Below are 20413 nucleotides of genomic sequence, written 5' to 3'. Positions count from 1 at the left end.
ATGATGCTTATATGCACGGATGCTGTTGATTAGATGCTTTGCTCGTGCGTGATTTGCCTTAATCTCTGAGCCCATGCTCGGGTTTTTATCAGTTTATGTGCACTAATGATGCACTACTCAAACTGGCTTATTGACGTTAAAAAAAGGGCGAGCCTTCGAAATGCATTCAGAACAAGTCACTGCGCCGATTGGAATAATAGGGGGAATGCTGCAGAAACGCAGAACAACAACCCCAGAGACGCGCAGCCTAATGAAAAAACATCCGAGCTCATGCTCTCCACCCATCTCTGGATAAAAGGTAAGGGTCGAATAAGGGTCAGTCGTGACAATTATCTCGGCCTGATGCAAATAAATATCCCCGACTGACATCCGTCTAACACAGTATTGTATCATGCATGTTTTAATCTGTAACGTTTTCAGACTTTGCGGTGAGACATCGTGCATGAGTTTCCACTTTCTTCCTCAGGTCAGAGTGGAGGGCGAAGGCGTGCTCCGTTACCACGGCAACGGTCAGCCAGCGGGGCTGCTTAGCAACGCCAGGCTAGCACCCGAGAGACCATTTACGAGGCTTTTTGTTGTGTCGCAAAGTTTCATTAAAACGTTTATTTTTACAGCCCAGTTTGTAAACCTACTGTACAAATACGTGTTATGGACAAGCGGCTGACATGGGGGGGCAGAGTCAAACTGACGCATCGTAAGTAACGAGCTGAGCTGAGTGACTGCAGGTCTGAATGGTCCTGAAATCTCTCATTCTGATATCTGTAGCTGTTTCTGTATGACCTATTCACACATGAAATACACACATGGACGTGTTTTCATTTAAGTCTAAATTCAAACATAAAATAAAAAAATGGATCATAGAAAAAAAATCTTTACTAGTTTAAATTGTGTTATCATTTAAGTCTAAATTAAATACAAAAATGGATCATAGAAAAAAAATCCTTACATATAGTTTAAATTGTGTTTTCATTTAAGTCTAAATTCACAAATGAAATACAAAAATGGATCATAGAAAAAAATCCTTACAAATAGTTTAAATTGTGTTTTCATTTAAGTCTAAATTCAAACATAAAATACAAAAATGGATCATAGAAAAAAAATCTTTACTAGTTTAAATTGTGTTATCATTTAAGTCTAAATTAAATACAAAAATGGATCATAGAAAAAAATCCTTACATATAGTTTAATTTGTTTTCATTTAAGTCTAAATTCACAAATAAAATACAAAAAATGGATCATAGAAAAAAAATCCTTACATATAGTTTAAATTGTGTTTTCATTTAAGTCTTAATTCACAAATGAAATACAAAAATGGATCATGGAAAAAAAATCCCTACAAATAGTTTAAATTGTGTTTTCATTTAAGTCTAAATTCACAAATGAAATACAAAAATGGATCATAGAAAAAAAATCCTTACAAATAGTTTAAATTGTGTTTTCATTTAAGTCTAAATTCACAAATGAAATACAAAAATGGATCATAGAAAAAAAATCCTTACAAATGGTTTAAATTGTGTTTTAATTTAAGTCTAAATTCACAAATAAAATACAAAAATGGGCACAGTGAAGCCAGTAAAACTTAAAACCACCTGAGATCATATAAATGGAGAGAAATCTGATTAATCTCTGAAGTGACTCCAAGTTTAGATCATTCAATTTGGACATAAATGCTTTTATTGGATTAACCAGAATAAATACAACTTGACTGAATTAGATTGGTTTCATCTTTATTTTTTCATGTGTTTGTTTATTTAATTTTCAAGATGATATTAGATATAAAAGAGAAAAAATAAAGACTCGAGTTTGGAAAAATAAATTACTATTTATTTCCCTTTTTTTGTTATTTTTCTAACAACTGTACAACAACCATTAAATCCCAGCTCCTTATCCCAGTACAAATCAGTGCCTGATGGGGTTGTCCTGGGTTTAAGATTTTTCTATAGATGTTGCAGGGAAGTTTTTGTTTTTTTCTGACTTCAGCTTCTCCCAAATAGTCAAGTAACAGTTGATAGCATTGTGTTGTAAAGTGTTAATGCACTTGTTCCACATTTTCAGTTGTCATTTTTTTTTTTTTTTTATTGTTGCAGGTTACAAAATAATCCAGAAGATTGGAGAAGGCACATTTTCAGAGGTGGTAAAAACTCAAAGCTTGAAAGATGGCAAGTTTTATGCGTGTAAAACCATGAAACAAACCATTAACAGGTATGTCATCCGCACAGTGGTGTTGTGATATTTGTCATATAAAACTATGTTATAACTTTAGTGCAGTTCTATCAACTTCATCCCAGTACAATTTATACATTGCATGTATAAACATCACTTGTTATCTAAGTTGGGAACAGGCCAACAACCTGAGGGAAGTCCAGGCAATGAAGAGACTGAGTCCTCATGCAAATATCATCCAACTGCATGAGTTGATTTTGTGAGTTTACTGGAGTGTTGGCAAAAACAAACTGAAAACAGTTATTCTAGTATGTCATTTTAATCTAATGCAATATTTCAGTGACAAAGAAACTGGAACAGTGTCTTTAATATGTGAGCTAATGGAGATGAACATCTATGAGTTTATACAAGGTAAGTTGAAGTATAAAAAGGTGTGTAAATCACAATGACTGAAACTTGGAGATGTTTATTTGAAGTTTGGAATAAATTAAGGACTAAAATGGATCTTGCATGTTTTTTGCAGAAAGAAAAACACCTCCCTCTGACCACATGGTCAAGCACTACATGTACCAGCTGTGCAAGTCACTTGAACATATGCACAAGTAAGAAACAAAGAAACTATATCAAGTATAAAATATAATTTATGAATACTTTTAGATTTATAAATATCATTTTCCACAGGTGTGGAATCTTTCACAGAGATGTGAAACCAGAAAACATTCTTATAAAGGTCAGTTATCATTTTCAAATTTTGTTTTCTGAGAAAGTGACAGCAGGTCCAATTTTTTTTTTTTTCTTGTTTGAATGAATTTCAGCAAAACCTTTTGAAGCTTGGTGACTTTGGTTCATGTCGGAGCGTGTACTCCAAGCCGCCGCACACAGAGTACATTTCCACGCGATGGTACAGAGCCCCAGAGTGCCTCCTCACAGATGGATATTACAGCCTGAAGATGGACCTCTGGAGTGCTGGTTGTGTCTTCTTTGAAATCGTGAGGTATCTCCTGGAAATTTCCCCTTTGAAACAAGAACTTTTAGTTACTGTAGGTTTAAAGGCAGGAGATCGTGGAGTTCAGTTTTCTTAATAGTAAAGATTTCCTTTTCTCTCTTTGCATTCAGCTGTGTGTGTAATTTGACTGTTCCTATCTGGCCAAAGTCATAAACAAATGTCTTGCAAAAGCTATTCAAATAGCTTTGTTGAGGCAATCATATTATGTAGTACCTGTTTTTTTTTAGTCTGAATCCTCTCTTCCCTGGAACCAATGAGTTGGACCAGCTTGCCAAGATTCATAATGTGCTGGGGACCCCAGACCAAAGTTTACTTCAAAATTTCAAGCAGTAAGTGTTAATCCTCAAAGGTCCCGCGTTGTGAAAGGAGCAGGATATATGAACTGTGAATATGTGAAACTTAACAAACTCAAAAAAAGTTTTTCTTGTGGTGTTTTTATGTCTGGCAGGTCTAGAGCGATGAATTTCAACTTCCCGCCTAAGAAAGGTACAGGCATCTCACGATTGATTCCCAACTGCCCAGCTCCAGCTCTGTCCCTGCTCTACCAGATGCTCGCCTACGATCCCAGTGAGCGCATTACTGCAGAAACAGCCCTGAGGCACACTTACTTTAGGGAAATCAGGTGAAGTGCTTCACTATATTTAGATTAGATAGGAGCATTGTACATATTTAACTTTTTTTTTTCCAAGCAAAACTGGATGCCATTGTGTAAACTGTGGAAGATCTTTGTAATTTTAAAGGATGAAACATGTCCTTGAGCAAATCTGAAGTTGGAAAGACCATTACATCCTGTAATCTTCAAGAATAATATTTATACCTTTTATAATTCTTTTTTTTTCCTATCTGAAAAAAATAAAAAAATCAGAATCGCAGAAAATAAAGCAGAGACTCTACACAGAGTTTCTGCAACTTTGGATGGAGTTGGAAGTAGTGGTGCACAACAATCTTTGGACAACATCTGGCGACCAGCAAGACTGGGTAAACAACTGCGAGGAAGACATACAAGACAAACACCTTTCATGAGCGTAAGTCCAAAATCGAATGAACTTGTACCGAATGTCTGTAGCCCCTCTAATGCTTCTGGCTCTCCTCAGCACAATGTGAAGTATGTAGCAGAGCCGCTCCTCAGACGCAACGCCCATCATGGTCCAGCAGAGTTTCCCAGGCTCAACACAGTTGCACCTAGACCGCAGATCTCATTCCCAGTCTCCACTATTCCTGCTTTTACCATCACTCATCGGGGAACACTGCCATCCATCACATCAAAGAAGTGCCAGCCACAGTTAGAAAAGGTAAACGTGACTGGACTGATTCACTTATTTGAGCCTCCTGGCAGTCAGACTCACCATGACCAGTGCAATAATGTAGCACGACACAGCTTAAAGTTTCATTTTTTGGGGGAATTTTGGAAATGCTCTTGATGTGGTTTTAAAGAAACTTAAATATAACTGATGTAAAGAAACAAGGGCATGAGCGTCTTGCCAAAGCTTTTCAGTCTGTTTTGGCATTCAGACCACATTTCCCATCTCCACAGGCCCAGAATGAATCTCAACATGCAGCTATGAAGACCTGCTACATGCCTCCTCTGGACGGGAAACACAAAGGCACCTGAGCATCGGATTAAAGAATCCCCAGAGGAATGCAGAGTTTAAAAAAGGACTAATATGCTAAAAGGATGTTTGGAGAAAATTGATGTTGAAATCTAAAAACTTGCTGAAGGTAAAAAATTAACTCAAAACCTGTCATCTTACCAGCGATGAATGCATCACCAAAGTGTTTTACTTGATAGCAATGAATAAATTCCATGGGATGTTTGCATACAGAATACATTCTGTTTAAAAGCATTGAAATTAGTGTGCAGTTCTTTGTTTTTTTTACCAGACCCTTTTGATTGTTTTACATTAACGATTTTTAAATAATCAATTTGACTCTACATTACACAAGATGAGCGATGAAATATTAGGCAAGTGAACTCCAAAACCTGTTTTAATATTGGATCAACATTTTAGAGCCATGTGGCACTTTCAAGCAATACTGACACTACAACTTTTAACCACATGATGAACCTCAGACAGTTAACAGTTAGTTAACAGGTAGTAAACATGTAGCCCCCCATCCACCTCATCCAGGGATATGTTGGCCAATCTTGTGGGGGTTTTACCTTCTGTGCCGACTCTTGTATGAGCTGCTGGAGCTTGAATTTCCCAGAGGGGTCATCCCAAAGGGATCAATAAAGTTGTGTCTAAGTCTATAAACTTTGTTACAACTGTTGAAAAAGAAAAAAGTCAACATAAATCTCCATTGTACTGTATTTAACAGATGAATGTAATTTATTTTATGTAATTATAGGGTGGCAGTTGACTTAAAAGTAAATGCTACGGTATCTAGACCCTGCAACAGCTGGATAGTTAATTTCATGTCAAAAAAGATATATCACTAAAGGCAAAGGGATAATTTCTAACAAATCTTGAGTAGCTCATTAGAAAATATAAATCCCTAAAAGTTGATATAAACAATGTCCTGAGAAGGATGGAAAACAAAATGATTAAGATCCTGGAGGAAAACCTTAGTTCAATCTTCCCAGTGAGAACAGCCTTTTAAAGAAAAACTAAACAGGAGGATCTATACGTCTGGGTGTTTCTTGAGTGGAAAAATGTTAAATACCACATAGTAGCTTTGATGAATCCAGTGAGATCAAAAACATGGAGAAACTTCACGATCGGTGTGGAAGTCTCCTCACTTTCCTTTATCATCGTGGCCCTGGATATCTCAGTGGTTTGAGCGGACGTACGGGCTGTAGTCGTCGTGCAGGCTGCGCAGGTTCCAATCCCGGCCTGTCGCTCTGGACTGCAATGTCTCCTCTCTTTCTCTACCCGTTTCCTGTCTACCTACTTTCTCAAAAAGGCCACTAGTGCGTCAAACACCTGTTATCATAAACTAAGTTTTACACGTCTGAGTCCAAATCTGAGCTTTTGCAAAGAGACTTTACCAGTGGATCAATAAAAAAAAAAAAAAAATAACAATTCAGAAGTGAGTTAATTGAAATGGGCTGTGAGCCATTGGTGGGCTTAATTTCAGAATAAAAAAAACATGTTATTTTAATGTCATAACCTCCATTACAAATCTAAAAACCTCTGACACATGATGTTAGCTGATGAAACTACGGTAATGTCTTTTCCCCCCAAATAAATAGTAAATTGGGATATGGACAACTCACCAATAGAGTAGTACCTTCTAATCTACTGCAAATATCTCTAAACTGCTTACAGCATGAAATGTATCAAAACTGTAGTTGTGTCAAATGAGAAAGACTTCACAGTTGAATTTCAAGTTTTGCATCAACGTCACTCATGGAGAAATTTAAGAACAAAGCTGGATTTTAATCAAAGTTGTAAAAAAAGAAAATTATCAAGTGAGGATGGTCTTGAAAATCAGTTGTTGCAACACTTCAGTTCTGAGTCTCTCCAGTATTGAATAACACATCCACCCTTAAACCGTAGGTTTAGTATTCAAACGTGTAGGTGCATAAAAAGAGAACAGAAAACAGTGTATTCAAGATTATTTTAATATTATTAATATGTATACTTTAGGCTTTAGAAATATAACTATCAATGACAAAACTTCCACTGGAGTAATGGTAGTTTGCTTAGGCCCCCATCAAATCAATTAATTACAATATACACATTATGATACAGAGCAGATTTGAATCTGAAATAATATTAAAATAAATGTTCAATAGATAAAGGTTTTAATAGTTTATCATTTTCTTCAGGTCACTGTATTAGCCATCTGTGAGTTCTGAGCACACCCCAAAAAAATGTAAAGCCATTTTCTTCTAATAAACTAATTTAAGTGCAAACCATTATTTTTTCTTTAAAAAGACTACGATTGCAGCATCCAGCTCTCTAGATTCAGATTTCAAGACTGAGGATGTTAAAGCCGAGTGCAACAAGGCAGTCCTCAACCCTCTATTTTTTCCTTCTTCTTTCATTAGAGTAGTTATAAAACAACAACATAGCTAACAAAATCAGTGCAAAGTCATCAATGGGGATTCAACCAAAGAAAAGACAGGGTGGTTGGTGAATATAGATGGATGCAATTTTTTCAGATGCTCTCACACACCCACACACACACACACACACACACACACACACACAATTGATCATAAAAGGGTAGTTCTTTCCAAAAATATATTTTAGTTAGTTGCCCTGTAAATAGACAGGGTTATGTATTAGGGCTTTTCTTTTAAGGATACAGGGGATGTGGGGAAGAAGAAAAAAAAACCTATCCTTTCAATCTCAAGTCACAATGTTCCGCATTTTGCATCTAAGTAAGCCGAGCCTTAATTCCAGATAGGTTAACAGTCCAATGAGATCTGACAAAAAAGATAAAAAAAAAAAAAACAAACTAAAATGGGTTAAAACTACAAAGAGAACAGAGCAATAGTCAAAAATTGTAACACAACTTTTCCTGTCATTCTTCCTCTAAGTCAAGTGAGTGATAAACAAACAAACAAACAAAAAAAAAAGGAAAAGCCATTAACAAAAGTGGGAGAGGGGAAGGGTATCAAAGAAAAGGAAAACTTGCAATGCTTGCAGGGTGAAGAGCAGCATCAGACTCTGGGTTGCAGGGTTCTTTAGCAGCAGAAATATTGTGGCTATACTACTGTTCCACTGGGAGAGCTGGCTTGGTTTTGGGATGACAATAAACCCTGGAAAAAGGAAAACAAGGAGATTTGCATTGGGAAAGTCCACATACTGTAGCAGAAAAATCAAGCAACATATAGCTCAGTAAAGATTGGCCTCGACTTTTATAATCCCAGTCCAGTAATTTCACAATAAAGTACAGTATGAAACAAAAACGAGGTTTTCCCGATCAAAGTGCTGCTTCTGTGTATGTGATTGCCTCAGGCAGTCATTCTTTTTGAGGCCCTTCTTAAAATGTTGGCCATCCTTCCCAAAGGCAAACTAATTTTAGTGTCATTTGTGACACTTTAATTGAATTTATAATATACTTGATGCCTACAATTCTGTATTATATGCAAATTATCATCTAAGGTCAGAAAAGGAATTCAAAATTCAGGATTCTTTTTAAAATTGACATCCTGACTCCTGTGCTTCAATCTGCTCCCCCAAAAATTAAAATTAGCAAAGTTCAAACAGACAAAAGGGGAAGTATACAGAGGTTTGCGCACAAAAAGCTGTAAGCATGCGAGGAACTGGAGATAACTGCATACAAGCTGAAATGAGGGCAAGGACTGGCGTTCGATGGCATCAAATCAGCTAATCAAAACAAATTTTTCTTGATAAAAATCTCATATGGTTTATTTCTATCATTTGAAGGCAATTGGAAGCTAAAATTCAGCTTAGATCTATGATCAGATGTAAAATGTATCAGATGTACAACATGCAAACTTCTACCACAAAATTTCAATTTGAAAAACAAGACTCTCTGGTGGTATTTGGCAGAGCACGGTCAACGAACTAGAGAGGGCCTATAAACTCAAGACAAAGCTGAAATGGGTCACTCAACCTTCCTGAACATCCGCCATTTTTTCTGAAGAAATTAGGCTATTTATAAAAAATACTCTCACTTCACTTTGAGAGCGAAGCAGTCAATTGAAGCATAAAAGCAGATTACTTGTTGGTTATACACTGTAATTAATGCATTTCATATGGGTTATAGTATCCCTTCATTTCAAAAATCTATACATAAACTTCTGCCACATAGACAATAAAACCAAAAACTACATTTCCATAGCACAGGCTATAATTGAATCTTAAGCATTTCCTTGGAAAGTAGGTGTATATTCAAGTTTTGATACGCCATTTGCTTACCTTCAGAGTGGCAAACTATTTAAAAAAAAAAAAAAATGCTGTTCAAAACATGAAAAGACAATGTTATAACTTCAATCTTCCCCACATTTCCTGTGTTAAAAAGAACTTACCACTTTGCCTGGCCTCGCCCATGTGCAAATAAATCCCTCCTGACAAGCAGTCACTAAACAGTCCTCTAAAAATATGAGTACAGTCAGTCTCTCGTGTGCTATTTTTTTACAGATGAGGGGCTCGAGGAGGGGCACGTCCTCCATGCGCGGGCACAGCAGAGTGCCCAGAGTCTTTGCAGGGTCCGTTTTGGTTTTTGTCAGCAGGTTGAGCTTGTCACTGCTCTTGCTGCTGATGTGACCCATGCTGTGGTTGCGTTTGTGGTCCTTCTCATGGTGGCGCTCCTTGCGATCATGGAGTGAGAGTGTGGCAAATTTACTCACACCGGTAGCGATGGCACTGTCCATAATACCACTGCCGATGCCGCCGCCACCGCCGCCGCTTCCGGGCTTGTTGGAACTGTTTGCTGTCGTAGTGCCAGCTGAATGGGGGAGACTGTTGGAGCGTGGTAATGCAGTGGAGACGGAATTAATGCCAGGAGTATTGGCACCACTGTTGTTTCCATTAGTAGTGTTACTGGAGGTGTTAGTGATTATTGTAGCACCCGCTGGAGGGCTAGTAGCATTCATCACGTTAGTATGTGTCCGTGTCCGTGAAAGTGGAAGATGTGGGAAAAGGATGTCCTCGGTGAGGTCCCATAGGCACAGCTGAGTGTCCTGGCCCACTGAGCCAAACCGGTATGTGACGCTCACGGGCCGGCTGTCCGTGGAGTTGCGCTTGGAAAGTCGAGACTGCGTGCTGTTGGCCCGGTCTCGTCCAAAGTGGATGATCTGATCCTGGAAGTCCTCGTCGCTGCCGCTGAACTCCATTGGGTCGCACTCCTCTACACTGGTTGTGTAATGGTCAAACGCCACCACACTCACCCACGACTTGTGGCCGTGGCCTCGGGCGATAACTCTGCAGTCCAAGAACGACCAGACAGTCACTAGATCGTCCTCTCCGCCCGCAACTATATACTTCCCATCGGGGCTCCAGCACACGCACAGCAAGCCACCAAAATAACTCTTCATAGTGCCGTGGAGCTCAACGGCGTCAAAGTTAAACACCCGTAGGAAGCCGTCTTGACTTACACAGGCCAGGAACTTCCCATCTGGAGAAAAGGCAAACTCATTTAGAGCTCCCTCCCCTACTGTCCATTTTAAGAGAGGGTTCCGTGTGGATTTACTTTTGCACGTGTGTACAGAATAGTTCTCCCCCTGTTTGAGCAGCTGGTAGTGCGGTGCTGTGGTGCCACAGGTATGCTCCACATTGTACAGGTACATATTCCCACTGGCATGAGAGACTAGAAACAGGCTTTCGGAGCCTGGCACCCATTTGACGCATGTTACTCTGGACTTGTCTATTAATCTCTGGCAGGGCAAGTCAAAGGTTGAGGTGCGAGAGGCAGGTGGAGAAATGAGACGGCACAAGGAAGAGAAGAAGACAAAAAAAGATATTTCAAAATAGTATTCTGTAACAAGATAACACTCATAATTTGATAAATAATCTTCCAGCTGAAATTATATTGGAAGTGAAAACACAAAACTTCTTCAGACATACAGACTTTACATAAACTGCTTAATCTCAGTTAAAGCAACAGCATTTGGACATTGGTTAATTCAGTTAAAGAAAATTTCACAAAATAAGTGTATATATAAGGCATACGTGCATGCATGAGACATCAGCTGAGTTGTGTATGTTAAAAGGCTTATTCTTTATAATATAGGGGTATTAAAAGTCAATTGGAATTAAATGATATGCATTTAAGTAGACATACCCAATTCATACAGATTAAAAAGGTAGACATAAACTACCCAAGTATTAACATCTGTACTGTATCTGATCAAAACACCATAGCGATAAAATACAACCTTATCCCTTTCAGCCACATCTTTACAGCTCTAGTAGCCTAATTCACCTTTCGTAATTGCATGTGCTTGTACAGTCTGTTACAGATTTTGCTGTGTATTTCAAGATAAAGATCAGGAATACTATTCTTATTTGGGTCTGTATGGCCAGATTACTCTTAAAAGCTGTCTGACATGTTTTCACACTAAAGTGGCTCCAACAGTGTACTGAGCTGATACATCATTGCTCTTGAATAAGTACTTGTTGCAGACACCAAAGAAAAGCATCAGGAAAAAAAATATATCTGGCGGGTAAAGCTTGAGACAAATAATACAACAATGACTGATCTTGAGATGAGTAAAAAGTAAAAGTTTTGCAAAATGTACAGAAGTGCAGACAAATATTTTTTTAACAAACCCTACCTCTTCATTGAAGAGCTTGCTTGTTTCTTTCTTGATGGGGTCAATGAGTTGTACTTGTCCCGCTGAGAAACCCACCAGCAAAGACACGCTCTCGGCGGTGGCCGTGAGGTGGTTGAAGTCATGACACGTGGGCTGCGTTCCCTTGTAGATGCGCTTGTCAATAGGCTTGCTCAAGTCAGCAGCCTGGACAGAGACCATGAAATCCTTTCAACACAACTGAACACATAAACCTTCAAATATATACATTAAAAAAAGTTGTTAAAAAAAAAAAGACATTGAATTATATTTTCAAACTCAAAACTCAAACATTAAAATGTTAAAAGCTAACACTCTCTCTCACTCTCAAAGCCTTGAAAAAACACTAAAAGCGAATACGAATAATCTAAACACCAACTACAAGAATAAATATTTCAACTGCTGTGAACAGATAGACAATATAACAACACTCCCATTTGTTAATGATTTACATTAAATACCAAAGGTAGAATGGAAAATTCTTTGGAGGATGATGACTCAGTGATTCCTTCTATACGCTTCTGTTTGACATTGTGTTTTTCTTCTGTTTCTCACCCACTTTCCTCTTTTGGTTTTATCTCAGAGTCAAAATCTTAAATGGAATATTGAAAATTAATACCCCATATCCAGAAAACTTGGAAGTTCATTCTAATTCTTCAACTTAAATCCACTTTTCTTTTTCCTAAATCTTTGAAACCTTTAACATACAGAGTTGCAGCGGAAAATTATTGTTTGCATTTTCACCAATTGCATGGTATTTTTAAATGGAAAATGTTAAACATACACACACACAATAACAAACAACAAAAAAATAAAAACCCATTTGTTTCTAATTTATTTGAGTTTTCAATGTGTTATTCAGGGTAATATTAGCTGTTTACAGGGTAATATTACATCAAAGCCTCAACTCTGAATTACGTTACTTAGCTTTTCTATCTGGCTCCCCACCAAACTTCAAATTATGCTGCATTTGTTTCCTAAATTTTCTGCAAATTGGATTTGTAGTTTAAATTAACAAATCTAATCCAGAGTTCATTATTTCATTCTTGACAAAGCTTCACGTTTCAAATTCTTTTTAATATGTCAGTGAAACTAAGCCAAAATGCAATCATTTTGTGATTCTGAATGTCTGAAAGATTTTTTATACGATGAGCCTTTTACAAATGGTTTAAAGATGGAGAGAAGATGAGAGGAAATATTCAGCTTTCAACTGTGATTTAAAAAAAAAAGTCGATCAAGATTTTTTCCAGGAACAAAAAACAAAAAGTAAGTACACAACTCTAAAAAAAATCTTCTGGTCCTGCAGTAACCTGCATTAAAAAACTGAAGTCTGATTTATGACTTATGAGATACAAACTAGCAATCATAAATGGATATGATATGGGAGACTCAAGTTGTTGTTTTAAGATATGAAGGCAAAAAAATCCCATTTTTACCTCCCTATATTGCATTGCTAATACCCGGTGACAGTGTTTATTATGAATCAAAGTAACAACAACTGACCAGAACAGACTTTCAGCTCCATTTCTGTAACCTAGTGACATAAATAAAACTTTTATAAGTAGTTTAAATTATTGATAAAGACAACACTGGAGATTATAGTACAGTAACACAGAGTTGAAGATTAGAGAGGTGGGGAGAGTTCTGTAATTACCTGCTCAAGGTGAACATATTGAATAAAGCAGAGGGAAACTGAGGCTTTGACAAAGTACAATTTAACAGTGATGAGTGCAAACACTTATGGGACTGATATATTCAAGTCCAAACTGTTCATTACTGATGGAGCTGCTTATCTTTGTTGCATTTACACTTTATGGTTTTCAATGTTTGAAAGGCTGGCAAAAGCTTCAAGTTTACCAATTAGCAAGCATAACAGAGGGTTCTGTGGGAGCCAATTCAGCTCGCTGCTTGAGGAAACGCTGATGTTGAATAGAAATCAAAAAAACATAACCATCTCCTGTATATTACTATAGACAACATTATGGTTTTACTGCTAGATTATGTTGTTCAGAGTTGCTGTTAGTGTTTCCATTATGCGAAAATTACACTTTTTTGTTAACCGGCAGTACTTAGAAAAATGAAGGGAGCACAATAACAACTGCATTTTTCCTTGCACTCTGTAATAAACTCGGGGGCAGACACAGCAAAAACACAGACGCAGGTGTTTAGGAAGAAAACTTTGTTCTTTTTCCTCAAGAAAACTGTATGTACTTGCTTTACATCCCTTGTTGCGTTTTGCCTGCAAGCTCTAGCCAAAAGAAGCTCCCTGCTGCAGTAAATCCATATTTTTATCACCCTTGAAACCTAGCCCGTTATCCAAATTATTTTCCCCTGTGACACAAAGAATTATTCTGGTTCCTCTGTATTTGAATGCAGTTTCCAGGACCAATGGACAAAGAAGGCACTGCCATCGCAAAGGCATACAACTAGGAAAACAAAGCATGTGACAAAGGCAAAAAGACAATCAGACTAGTATCGACTAAAGTACACCGGTGAATCACTATTGTTGGTTTTGCAGTAAAACCTTTTTGATCCACTGCGTTATTGGTAATTCTGTAGCCATATTGGCTATTTTGATTAGTGGCTCTTGGGAGCTCCTGTATGGATCATCCCAACAAGCCTGCCCCATCCCATGATGATTGGTTCAGTACGTTCTGTACCAGTGGAAATGGCTATAAATGGGAAGAGTACGGGGATCATTTCCCAAAGGGAATGTGCATGGCCGGCCAGGATAGTAAAAAGAGAAATATATCTTAAAAATATAACTGTTGAACATGACAAGATGATATCTCAGATCCAGAATGCTTCAACTGCATAAAGTAATGGTGGCCCCAGTACTTAAAATTATCAGATGAAACTTCAAAGACATTTAAAAAAACATTTGGAACATTTCATTAGTTGTTTTATAAATTAATGTATTACATTTTTTATACATATGTTATAAAACAATTATTAGGAAGATAAAACAGAGCACATTAAGCATTCCTTTTAAAATTCTCTGTGAAATTGAACAGATTGACGGCTACAGTGTCTGTGCTCAGTTGTGTTCATCTACTACAAACACTTGGTAATGGTAATTACTCTAACCTTAGGCAGCCTTAAATCAGTCTAAAGGGGTTTTAACAGTTGGATATAAGACTAGTGTTTGTCCATATTCAAGAAAATGATAGAAAAAAAGAAAATGAAAAAAAGATATATATATAAAATGTACTGCTTCACTTCAACAGTCAGCTGATTCTTGTCAATGTGCAGCAAAGTCAGCTGTCAGCTGTAACCACTGCTGACACAGCAAAAGAAAAAAGCAAAAGCAAGATTTAAACCAAACGAATTGCTTTTTACATTATAAAATATACTACTTCTGCTTAAGTTGTTTTGTTACCACTCAATAGAAAAGGCCCGAGTCTTGAGAAAACTCCATAGCTGTTGACATGTGATTTCTACCTGTTGTCCATCTTTTTATTAACTAGAGAATAATAGATTTGTCTGGGCTCAGCAACATCATCCTAAGTGAAAGGCTGTGTTCATGACAAACTCCATTAGGAAAAATAAACAGCAAAAGAGTTTATAAACACACTTTTCAATAGTAACAACGACATCAAAACACTGTAGCCATTATATGAATTGGTTCTGGGCGTGTTACTAAATTCATATACAACAATGTTCTACCTATACCTTCTTATACAACATTCCTCAATATTCATTTACAAATAATGCGCTGTAGAAGTAAAAAAAAACATCACCGACAGTAACACAGTGGAAGCAGAGACTGAAGCAGGTTTACATCATGGAACAGATGACCGCAAGGCTACAAATGAAAATGGACACTTTTGACCAAAGATGGGGAGATGTTGTGTTGTATTTGGATACTGATGGAAATGGGTTGTAGTAAAAGAATCAGAAAAAAGAATCAGAAAAAGCTTTATTGCCAGGTCAGACAAAAATCAGACGAGAGAACTTGACTCCGGTTTACACCGATGGCACCATTAATACGGACGCCAAAAGAAGGGGAATTGTCTTAATAAGTAATCTTGCTGTCTGTATTAATGTCGACCTAATATGCACTTTTTGATTGTCCGTGTAGGGGGAATGGTTCTGTTATTTGTGAAAAAGGAAAAAATAAAAAGTTAAAAAAAAGAAGTAAAAAAAACACCCATCAAGTAGTTGAAATATTACATTTATGCATATCAGCATGTTAATTTTAAACTGTTACAGGATGCTTAAAGTTTTGATTTATACAGGTTGGACAACAAATAATACAAAAACATTTCCAAGGAGTGGAAAAACCTAACCGGATCCCTTAAGATAAACCTTTGTTACGCCAATAGTGGTCGATCTGCAGCATTTGCATCACTAATGTTTATTTTGTTTATTTAAAAAGGATCCCCATTAGTCTTCACCATGGGAAGACTATTCTTCCTGGGGTCCACACATAGACATACAAAAGATGACAATAATACAACTCAAAAAGGGTGAAAAACATTCACTAGAATTCCTGAAATAATACATTGAAACAAAAATAAAAGATTTAGTAACCAACCATCCACATCTTAAGTAACAATATTTGCTACTATCACCAGATCTGTATCCACTTTTGAGCAAAATAGTTTGCAACGACTTTATAATGTATAATATACCCAATGTGTCAGTAAAGGAGGAGTTGACAGGTGTTAGGGATGACAACTATAGCTGTCACTGTGACAGCTTCACCATTCACCAGGAAACCTCCCCTCCAGACTACAGGCTGATGTGGAGGATCAGCAGCATCCCAGGGGGGATCAGAGACTAAATAATGAGTTAAATAATGAGGGAATAATGACAGGAGTTTGCACCCGCTAACTAGCAGGTTAAAGCCTGATTTATGCTTCCGCGTCACACCGACGCAGATCCTACGCCGTACGGTTACGGCGTAAGGTACGCGGCGACGCACATCTAGGCTCTGCGTCGGTGTGACGCGGAAGCATAAATCAGCCTTTAGCTGCCTCTCAGCTCAAAGTCAAGCCTGCATCCAAACAGCTCCAAACTCCCATCTGCAGAACCAGCCCCGTCCCCCCCCTCTCAGCCGCACCAGCCTCCCCCCGGCCCGCCTCGCCTACCTTCCTGACGCCCTTGTAGATGTAGAAGTAGAGCTCGCGGCCCACGTTGAAGCAGATCCTGTCGCCGTTGCCGGACTGGTCGTTGACGTCCACGAACGAGACCTTGACCGGGTTGGAGCCCTGCGAGTTGAAGGGCACCCGGTTGGGCCGGCTGTATTCGGAGTGAGTGAGGAGTTTGTAGACGCCTTCCCGGGTGGTGAACTGGGTTTTAATTTCGTTCATCTCCTTCCCTCCTCCCTCCGCCGCCATGTTTGAAGTTAGCATGCATCCCTCTCCCCGCGGCCGGATGTGACGCACGGGTGGGAGAGATGGCTCTCTCACACTCCCCCTACCGGCCCACCGGGGAACTGCAGCGGCAGGGGGAGTCCGGACCATAGATATACTGAATTATATATATTAAAGCCTTTATATATGTCTATGGTCCGGACCATCAGAAAGAGGTTCAAGCATCGCTGTCAAGTTTGTACGGAAGAGTATTAGGGCCAGGCAGGAGAAAAATAAAAATAATATTTTTATGTCATTATGCACTTCGAGAAAAAAGTTAAAATGTCCACAAAAAAGTCGAAATTTCAAGAAAAAAGTCGAAATGGCGAGAACAAAGCCGAAATCTCGAGAAAAAAGTCAAAATATCGAGAAAAAAGTTGAAATGTTGAGAAAAAAAATCAAAATGTCGAGAAAAAAGTCTAAATGACGAGAAAAAAGTCGAAATGTCGAGATTAAAGGTGAAGTACAATTTCAAGAAAAAAGATGAAATGTCGAGAAAAAATGTCAAAATGTCGAGAAAAAAGTCGAAATGACGAGAAAAAAGTCGAAATGTCGAGATTAAAGGTGAAGTACAATTTCGAGAAAAAAGTCAAAATGTCGAGAAAAAAGTTGAAATGTCGAGAAAAAAGTTGAAATGTCGAGAAAAAGGTCAAAATGTTGAGATTAAAGTTGAAGTACAATTTTGAGAAAAAAGTCAAAATGTCGAGAAAAAAGTCGAAATGTCGAGATTAAAGTTGAAGTACAATTTCGAGAAAAAATTTCGTGAATAAAGTTGAAATGTTGAGAAAAAGGGCAAAATTTCGACTTTATTCATGAAATTTCGACTTTTTTCTCGAAGTTGTATTTCAACATTATTCTCGACATTTCGACTTTTTTCTCAACATTGACTTTTTTCTCGAAATTGTACTTCGATATTAATCTCAACATTTCCACTTTTTTCTCAACATTTCCACTTTTTTCTCAACATTTCGACTATTTTCTCAACATTTTGACTTTTTTCTCGACATTTCGACTTTTTTCTCAACATTCCGACTTTTTTCTCGACATTCCGACTTTTTTCTCAACATTTCAACTTTTTTCTCGAAGTGCATAATGAAAAAGAAATCTTCCTCTAAAATATTATTTTTATTTTTCTGCTGCCTGGCCCTAATACTCTTCTGTAGCAGCCTTCACCCTTCCTGGCGTGGTGAATTTTTTTTAGCCCCTTTTTTTTTGTGAGTGAAACGATTTTTTTACTGAAATCTTTTTCTTTGATTGAAGTGATTTTTTTTTTATAGAAAATATATTTTTTGATTGAATCAATCTTTTTTTTGATTGAATAATTAAGACACAAATCTACCTCCATACAAAGTGCGTCCCTTTTCAGCTCCCATTTTGGCCGTAAAACAATCTTATTTTACCCCTCTTTCCCGCCGTCCTCCCGTATTTGTATTTTCCCGTGAATTTCCCGTTTCATAATATAATCATTTTTAAAACAGCAAACCGAATTGTTACTAGCCTTGCGAGAATTGCCACCTTCTGCAGCCTGGGTGGCAGTTCTCGCGAGGTTAGAGGCGACAACGGGAACAAATCCGAGAGATGGATGGATGTAACGAGAGAGAAGATATTTCTGCCCAAAAAAGCGAAGACTTCGTGTAAATATCTCTAAAAATGGGAAACCAAATTTACTTTCCTACAGAGGAGCAGGATGGGGCTCAGTTACCCGCTCTGAAAGATTTGTAAATGTGTTTTTAGTGTCTCTGACGGGGGAAGGACCGATGTCCGTCAGCAGCACCAGAGAGCCACATGAGTGAAAATTTAAGAAATACACTCCTCAATGTCAATTATTCTGTTTAATGACAGAGATGAAGAAGCCCTGCAGGAATAGTAAACAATAAACATAAGCAGGCTGAATCTCACATGAAAATAATATAGGAATTTGCTTAAATAACATTATAATATATCTCAATCGTTGTATTGTTTATATATTCCGGCGCCGGAGAGGATGGCGGCCGCGGTGATTTGGTGCGTGTTACTTTGTCTCTTTTTATTTAATAACGCAGCTTTCTGCTATGACTCCCGGGGCTCTTTCACCAGAGAAGAGCTGATGAACATCAAAAGAACAACTCCAGCGGATTTATTTCCCACTTTTCTCCTACCATCAGTGGAATTATTGGACATTCTAGTCAAAGGTGCGCTCACCTTTGTTCACGCGGTGAAGCGCAGGAGGAGAGGTAAACGGGCCGGCGCGCTCGTGCGTCTCTGCCGGCGTGGAAGCCGCACACCTTTACCTGGCATATTTCTCTCCAATGTGCGATCACTTTGCAATAAAATGGATGAACTTCAACTACTAGTGGGGAAGAACAGAGACCTCTCCTCATCCTCCGTTCTCTGCTTCACGGAGACGTGGCTGTGTGGTCTCATCCCAGACGCTGCGCTGCAGCTGGCAGGCTTCCAACTTTTCAGAGCCGACAGAGACGCGCAGCTCTCCGAAAAATCCAAAGGGGGTGGAATTTGCTTTTTCATCAACAACGGCTGGTGCAAGGATGTGACAGTGATGCAGCAACACTGTTCTCCCGATCTGGAAATTTTTATTATAAACTGCAAACCCTTCTACTCTCCCCGTGAGTTCAGCTCATTCATCCTGGTCGGCGTTTACATCACACCGCAGGCCCACGTGCAGGATGCCCAGCGCGTGCTCGCCGACCAGATACTGAACGTGGAGCGGACTAACCCGGACTCCTTAGTTACTGTCCTCGGTGACTTTAACAAATGGCGCTTTTGCACTAGTATTACTTCAGCTCGGTTCTACCCGTTTTGCGCTTTCGCACTAGGGCTGAGACGAGTAGAGCCGCTCCAAGTCGATACTTTTTTCTGTAACCATTTCAGTGAGGTTCTGAAAGCGGGCTGAGCAGGGACTTTTTCTGACGTCACCACCTCCTCGCCACCGATTGGTCGGGGGGCGGGGCCGTCAGACGTTTGAATCAGGAAGCGGGAGTCAGCGCGAGGGGACTCGCGGCTCGCGGCGATTTTATTATAAAGCGCAAAACGTCTGTTTGGTGATCCAACTCTGAGGTGCAGATGTTCATAAACCTGGTGGCTGTCGAGAAAAAATTAAAAAAGCGATGTAGACGGGCTGTTTTTTTCTCAGCCGCTCCCGGCTCCAGCTGATTTCTGATCAGCGCCGACATGAACAAAGCGGTTGCGCAATCGAGTAAGTCACAGCAGCTTCACCACAACCTGCCCGCTTCTCCCCTGGCAGTGCGAAAACACACGTGTTGGGCCGTGTAAAGCCGCGCCGAGCCGTGCCGGGCTGAGCCGATACTAGTGGGAAAGTGCCAAAAGGTAACCTCAGCCACGAACTCCCTAAATACAGACAATTAATTAAATGCCCGACCAGAGAGGGAAACATCCTGGATCACTGTTACTCTACAGTGAGCAGAGCCTATCATGCCGTCCCCCGAGCTGCACTGGGACACTCAGACCACCTCATGGTCCACCTGATTCCAGCATATAAGCAGAAATTAAAGCTCTGCAAACCTGCTGTGAGGACTTCAAAGCAGTGGACCAGGAAAGCTACGGAGGATCTTCAGGCATGTCTGGACTGTACTGACTGGGATGTGTTCAGGACTTCTACCAGCAGCCTGGACGAGCTCACAGAGGCTGTGACATCTTACATCAGCTTCTGTGAGGACAGTT

The 20413-nt window shown here is 38.9% G+C and overlaps 2 protein-coding genes across 5 annotated transcripts; one reads left to right on the top strand and one right to left on the bottom strand.

Annotated features, from left to right (window-relative positions):
- Positions 1-5: 5 nt before the first annotated feature.
- Positions 6-5374, top strand: LOC133462306 (MAPK/MAK/MRK overlapping kinase-like). Of its 4 annotated transcripts, XM_061743491.1 has the most exons (13): positions 189-298; positions 467-694; positions 2088-2202; positions 2333-2422; positions 2504-2574; positions 2687-2765; positions 2845-2893; positions 2979-3157; positions 3397-3498; positions 3618-3791; positions 4035-4194; positions 4264-4461; positions 4704-5374. In XM_061743491.1, exons 2-13 carry the CDS (start codon positions 649-651, stop codon positions 4779-4781), a joined length of 1341 nt encoding a protein of 446 aa, XP_061599475.1. In that variant the 5' UTR covers positions 189-298; positions 467-648; the 3' UTR covers positions 4782-5374. The 4 variants fall into 4 exon arrangements, with proteins under 4 accessions (XP_061599473.1, XP_061599476.1, XP_061599475.1 ...); XM_061743489.1 differs by lacking the exon at positions 467-694 and having other exon boundaries at positions 6-298; XM_061743490.1 differs by lacking the exon at positions 189-298 and having other exon boundaries at positions 356-694.
- A 1344-nt stretch (positions 5375-6718) lies between these two features.
- On the bottom strand, positions 6719-16744 carry wdr20a (WD repeat domain 20a). Its single transcript, XM_061743451.1, has 4 exons — positions 16472-16744; positions 11364-11546; positions 9117-10463; positions 6719-7880 (listed from the first exon to the last, which is right to left on the bottom strand). The coding sequence occupies exons 1-4, from the start codon at positions 16733-16735 to the stop codon at positions 7827-7829; spliced, it is 1848 nt and encodes a 615-aa protein (XP_061599435.1). The 5' UTR covers positions 16736-16744; the 3' UTR covers positions 6719-7826.
- Between the last annotated feature and the right edge of the window lie 3669 nt (positions 16745-20413).

Source organism: Cololabis saira, chromosome 16 (assembly GCF_033807715.1).
Source record: "Cololabis saira isolate AMF1-May2022 chromosome 16, fColSai1.1, whole genome shotgun sequence".
NCBI lineage: Eukaryota > Metazoa > Chordata > Actinopteri > Beloniformes > Belonidae > Cololabis > Cololabis saira.
The sequence above is the reverse complement of the archived record's forward strand: the minus strand, read 5'-3'. Positions and strand labels throughout refer to the sequence as shown.

What these genes read in the sequence shown, in the direction of transcription:
- wdr20a (XM_061743451.1), bottom strand. Translation starts at nt 16,735, where the DNA reads ATGCTAACTTCAAACATGGCGGCGGAGGGAGGAGGGAAGGAGATGAAC. An exon ending in GCAAGCTCTTCAATGAAGAG is followed by an intron (nt 10,464 to 11,363) that starts GTAGGGTTTGTT and finishes TTGCCCTGCCAG; the next exon opens with AGATTAATAGACAAGTCCAG. An exon ending in GGGCGAGGCCAGGCAAAGTG is followed by an intron (nt 7,881 to 9,116) that starts GTAAGTTCTTTT and finishes TCCTTTTTCCAG; the next exon opens with GGTTTATTGTCATCCCAAAA.
- LOC133462306 (XM_061743489.1), top strand. Translation starts at nt 106, where the DNA reads ATGATGCACTACTCAAACTGGCTTATTGACGTTAAAAAAAGGGCGAGC. An exon ending in CAGAAAACATTCTTATAAAG is followed by an intron (nt 2,894 to 2,978) that starts GTCAGTTATCAT and finishes AATGAATTTCAG; the next exon opens with CAAAACCTTTTGAAGCTTGG. An exon ending in ACTTACTTTAGGGAAATCAG is followed by an intron (nt 3,792 to 4,034) that starts GTGAAGTGCTTC and finishes TAAAAAAATCAG; the next exon opens with AATCGCAGAAAATAAAGCAG.